Raw genomic sequence first — 5318 nt, forward strand, 5'->3', positions numbered from 1 at the left:
ACTGTCTGCAGTTTAATGGGGACAATAAAAATGTACCTTGAATTTTGTTCTGGTCCTCCTTAAGCTCCTTAGCTTCAATCAGAACTTGATTCTTGTCCAGGGACGACTCAAGAGTCTTCAACAGCTGGGTCTCTTTTTCGCTTTCCAGCTTCAAGTAATTTGGATCTGCCTCCATTGAAAAGTTGATAACTCTTCTGTTATCTAGAAGATATTGGCGAATGAGCGATCGAAAATAGGCTCCATCGCTAATTCTTAATGAAGATCGCAGTTGGTCCATGCGATCGTGGATCTTCATCAATTCAATTGGAGACGAGTTAATGGTAATCCAGGCCTGTATGATTCTTTGCGCCAAGCCAAGACCAAAGTTTGCCGAAGTATGACTCAATGATAGCTCCATCATATGAAGGAGAGCATCGACTCTTTTTGAAGAAAATCCATCTCGCTCCACAGCCTCAAGTGTGGAAGTGATGGCCAAATTGATAGCTTCAAGCTCCTCGTTGCTTTTGACGTTAACGCCGGACAATCCAATACCTAGTCTGTAAGCAGTCATATGAGATTACCAAAAGTTGCTAATCTGGATGAGTAGGAATTATAGCCAGACGGACAATATTCTCCCGTTCTTGACAGACCGCCATCAATAAGTGCCTTGTACATCGGCGATGAAGGCCCATCCAAAAGCAATGACGACAGAGAAGATAGATCAAATGCTAGTTGAAGAGACTCTTTTGTACACAGAGAGGGATCAGAAAGGTCGTTAGTAAGCCAGGATTTGATATAACGTCCCTGGTAATCTGGCTCAAGGCCTAATGGGTCACAAGGACCGGAGGCACAAATGTTTTTAGGAAATTCGTCCAAATTGTCCGGCAATCCAGTGATCCCTTCTTTGCCAATATTCGCCAGCACTGGCCTACATACAGAGCTTGCTGAAAATTGCTCGCTAATAAATAAAAGGTGATCCTCCAAAGGATGGGTTCCATAGGCAAGGAAATAGGCATTGCTTGGATGGTAGCAGTTTTGATAAAAGGCAACCAGATTCTCATAAGTAAGATGCGGAATCAATGCTGGATCTCCTCCGGATTCTTTGTTTTCAGGCAAAAGCGATCGGAACAGTTTGCTTGAAAACACATCATCGGCATCGGAGAACGCACCCTTCATTTCATTGTAAACAACGCCCTTGAATTTCAAGGATCCGTGTTCGTCAATTTCAGTCCGCCAGCCCTCTTGTAAAAAGTCAAGCTTCCTCAAAAGCGGGTTAAATAGTGCATCAAAGTAAACGGAACGGAGGTTTTTGATGTCTGCGACGTTTCCGGCTGGAATTGAAAATGGGTACATGGTAAACGTCGAACTAGTCCAGGCGTTCATGTACGAGGAAAGAGATCTGTTCAGCATTTTGTAAAACGGATCTCTAACAGGATATTTTTTTGATCCGCAAAGAACGGTGTGCTCTAAAATATGAGGAGCTCCCGTATTGTCCTGAGGGGCCGTGGGAAATGCAACACTAAACACATTTGAAGCGTCTGCTCTGTATATGTTGCAAAATTTGCTCCCAGTTTGCAAATGTTGAAGGCTTGTAACGGTGGCTCCAAACTGGGGGATTCTCTCCGACTAGAATGATTACATATGGTTCGGAAAATACCTCGATAACCTTCCAGCCATGAATGAGAGATCCAACTTGATGTACCATACTGTATGCATTTCTTTTGACTCGACACACATTATATCGCAGGGCCGCATTGTTTAACAGCCTTAACATTGGCAACAAAAACAAATTGGAAGCGTTGAATTTTTATCGATTTAATTGAAATTTACTGTGCGTTGGACAATTCAAAATCGACCATTTTTTCCAAATTGTTCATTCTCGAAGAGACCGACATGTCTATATTTTTATCGCCAAAATTGATAATAAAGCCGCCAAGAATAGCCGGGTCGACCTACACAATCAACATCTGTTTTCATACCTTATTAAAAAAATGTGCACTAGTTCCACGCGAAATAAACTTGGCAACAAGTTTAGATTTGAGCGAATTGAAGTATTCCGCTTGCAATGGCTATAAGATTACAACATTGAAATGTGATTACAATTGCACTGATAATGGTTACATCGATTTCATTTTTGTGAGACTTCAGCAATGTACTCCATTCCAGCATAATTTTGGGGAACATTTGCAAACGGCCATTTTCAATCAGCAAATACAAAAAGTTTCCAAAGATAGGAATAAATGGGGGAGACAGGGTCTTACCAATCATATCAACGATCTTTCGTTTATCCTTGATCGAGAGGGTTGGATCGCATAGTTTTTGTCCGATAGGTGATAACGTTGTGCAAGTTTCGTTTGAATTTTTCGTAAACAGAGAGTGCAGCGAAAGTAGGGCCTTGGAAACAGGCTCAAGGCTTTTTGTCTTCATACACGACGAAAATAAAGCCGAGGCATATTTTCCTTCCAAAGAATGGAGCTTGAGTGGCAGCCTTAATACTGAGCAAGAGGAGGAAGAACAAGAAGAGGAGGAGGAGGAGAAGTAAAGCCTTCGTGTTGGACCAATCATGAAATTTAAATTCTCCAAAATTGCAAGCTTCAAAACAATTGCCATTGCAACCAACGCGGCGGCACACACATCACCATTTATGTTTTATTTTCTAAATAACCTGCAAAAGACTAAAGGTTTTTTTTGCCCAGCACAAACTGCGACGTTGCATACAGCGCATAGGCAGATATGGCGAATGTGTTGATGAAAAAAAACAGTGTGGATCCCTTACGGAACGGCGTCGACAGGGACAGGGGTGCACCGGAATACATGTGCTGCTGGTTATGATGTTTGTGATAATTCGAGCTAAATATTCTGTTCAGCAGGCTATTGAATTTCGAAGTTTCGGGATAAGCTGGTTCAGCCATGATGCACCCAACAATTTGAAATGTTAAATTTGAAATTTAAGCCGAATTGCCATTTTGAAAGTTCCAACGTTGAGGGACATGTAAATTTGATTTATTGTTATTTTCATTGCTTAAAAAGCGGATCATTAATAATTATCAGCCAGAGCTTGACCTAGCGGCCTTTTCAATTTAAAAAGCCGGCACAATGAGCTGTTCAAAGAAAACCGTCGATTATATTATTATCTTTTTGCTTTTCTCTTTACTTTCCTTCGTTGCCTTTCTAGCCATATCGCCGAGCAGGATTCTTCAATCTTCCGCATCTGAAAAAGTTATGGAAGCTAGCAATCCTTTGATTAGGCTATTATATCCCATTAAAAACGAGCCGGTTTTGAGCAAAATCCAATTTCAATACATAGACAAGCATGATCCCGTCTATTCCAAGATTTTTCACAACAAAGTTGCCAAATTGAGCCCGTTGGCACGCGAAATTGTCTGCACACCCCATTTTCAGCGCTTGTTTAAGACATGCCAACTTGGGAATAATATGATCGCCTTTGAGCATGCATTTGGAAGCCGCGCATCACATTGCAAGGGCGTAGCCAAGCTTTCAACGACATTTGCTGTGCTTTTGGCAGAAAACTCAAACATCATCCTGCATCCCGCCGAGATTCTTGCCGTTCAAATTGCCGGGCTTCTTCACGATGTCGGCCATGGCCCTTATAGCCATGTGTTCGAGTCGATTGCAAACAGGACGATGAGCCCAAATTCCTGGGATCATGAAACCAATTCCAAAGGCATAGTAAAATACTTGTTCAACAAAAACGACGCCTGGATGGCCAAATATTCCCTTCCTGCCGATTTTGTCGAAGCGGTGTGTGACATGATTGTCGGAATTGAGAGGATCCAATTCCAATCCAAATACAATTCTTCGGCGGTTTTTAAAAGATTCTTTGTTTTCACCATCGTCAACGCCATACATGAGCACCAACTGGATGCCGATAAAATGGACTACCTAATGAGAGATTCCTACTTGACCACGAAATTGGAATTTTGCGAGGCCTTAAGCTCCCACGTTGAAAATGCGATCCTAAATGCCAAAGTCATCAACGATGCTATTACGTTTTCTGCTAGCACGTCGTATGACTTGTATCACATTGCCAAATCTTACTATCTTCTTTATCGATATATTTATTATAGTCCAAGGGGATGTGGCGCAGATCTTCTGCTTAAAGATGCTTTTGAACAGATTGGGCCTGCTCTCGATGTAAAAGACAAGCTTGTCTGTTTAGAAAAGTTTGCCAAACTTACCGATTCTTTCATCGAAGATTTTGCTTCTTATGCAATCATGCACAGGTATTCTTATCCATTGGCGGCAGAGCTGTTTGAGAGGTTTCTTAATGGCCAAATGTACGATCTTGGGGGCTATCGAGATTTCTTCTACCACCAGTCTAAAGATGACAAAGGCAATCTCACTGAAATCGCAACTGGAAAGTTGCTCGCCGCTACGCCAAGCTCCATTACCAGCAAGGATTTTATTTTCAAGGTCTTTAATCTAAGCTTCCTTTTCAACAAAGTAAAAGGCACCGAGGCAGCGAATCCTTTACAGCGGATTCCTTTTTATGGAGTTTCTTTTCTTCAGAATATTTTCGAGCCTCCTCTAACGTATGCAAATGGAGAGTTTCTGTTTTCCCATTTGCCGGAGTTGGACCTTTGCGGGTATGACTCTGCCATGCATGCTGTCCATTTTGGATCTCTGCAACTGCGGCTTTATATTCGGACTCTTGATCCAATCAAAAGCGAAATAATCAAAAACGCATTTGCAACCCTCTCGTTTGAGCAGCCATTTTGAGGCAAACCCTCGATCACCAAATAAACAAAGCTATCAGTAGCCTACTGGTGCATATTGGAGTTAACGGCTATCAACGCTTTATTACATGCTACTAAAGCTATTGGTGTTAAGTTGAGCTACTTTTTGCCCAAGCCGGCAATTCATACCCAATCGGCGGTTTATATACAGCACGTGGAATGGCGCAAGTTGAATTTATGTCTTCAAACGTCTCTTCTATATCATCTGGATTTTTGATGTCCAGCTTTTTGCCGTAATTGTACCTTGAATAGTCGCGATGCTTGGCATCATGCTCAGCCTCTTGAGGGGTTCGCCAAAACAGGCTGCTGGTTTCATTAATTGTCGACAAAAGCTGCAAAAGAAGCAAAGCGGAAAGTAATTCGCTGGAAATTACCGAGAGCGACAGGAAGTCTGCCAAAATTGGATACTGCACCAATGACAGCTGCTTGAATGATAAATTCAACGAAAAAATGGCAGTATGGGACACCAGATTCCAAAATACCAAAGTCCTTAACATCCTTAAACATGTCAGCAAGGGAGGTGTCTCTTCACCAATGGACGCCGACGGTGGAGGCGATGGTGAGCTATTTTTATCTTGTTTG

At 42.0% G+C, this 5318-nt stretch overlaps 3 protein-coding genes across 3 annotated transcripts; 1 reads left to right on the forward strand and 2 right to left on the reverse strand.

The window, feature by feature from the left end:
- On the reverse strand, positions 1 to 2589 carry DI09_209p10 (uncharacterized protein; the record flags this gene model as incomplete). Its single annotated transcript, XM_013383097.1, has 6 exons — positions 1 to 531; positions 561 to 1605; positions 1637 to 1745; positions 1810 to 1931; positions 1959 to 2048; positions 2080 to 2589. Coding segments are annotated over 6 exons (2407 nt in total), but the record flags the coding sequence as incomplete, so codon positions are not given.
- Positions 2590 to 3075: 486 nt separating this feature from the next.
- Positions 3076 to 4719, forward strand: DI09_209p20 (uncharacterized protein; the record flags this gene model as incomplete). The annotated part of the gene is made up of 1 exon (XM_013383098.1): positions 3076 to 4719. The coding sequence occupies one exon, from the start codon at positions 3076 to 3078 to the stop codon at positions 4717 to 4719; it is 1644 nt and encodes a 547-aa protein (XP_013238552.1).
- Positions 4720 to 4825: 106 nt separating this feature from the next.
- DI09_209p30 (uncharacterized protein) lies at positions 4826 to 5233 on the reverse strand (the record flags this gene model as incomplete). Its single annotated transcript, XM_013383099.1, has 1 exon — positions 4826 to 5233. One exon carries the CDS (start codon positions 5231 to 5233, stop codon positions 4826 to 4828), a length of 408 nt encoding a protein of 135 aa, XP_013238553.1.
- Positions 5234 to 5318: the final 85 nt, after the last annotated feature.

This window comes from Mitosporidium daphniae (assembly GCF_000760515.2).
Source record: "Mitosporidium daphniae strain UGP3 chromosome Unknown contig-209, whole genome shotgun sequence".
Lineage (NCBI taxonomy): Eukaryota > Fungi > Microsporidia > Mitosporidium > Mitosporidium daphniae.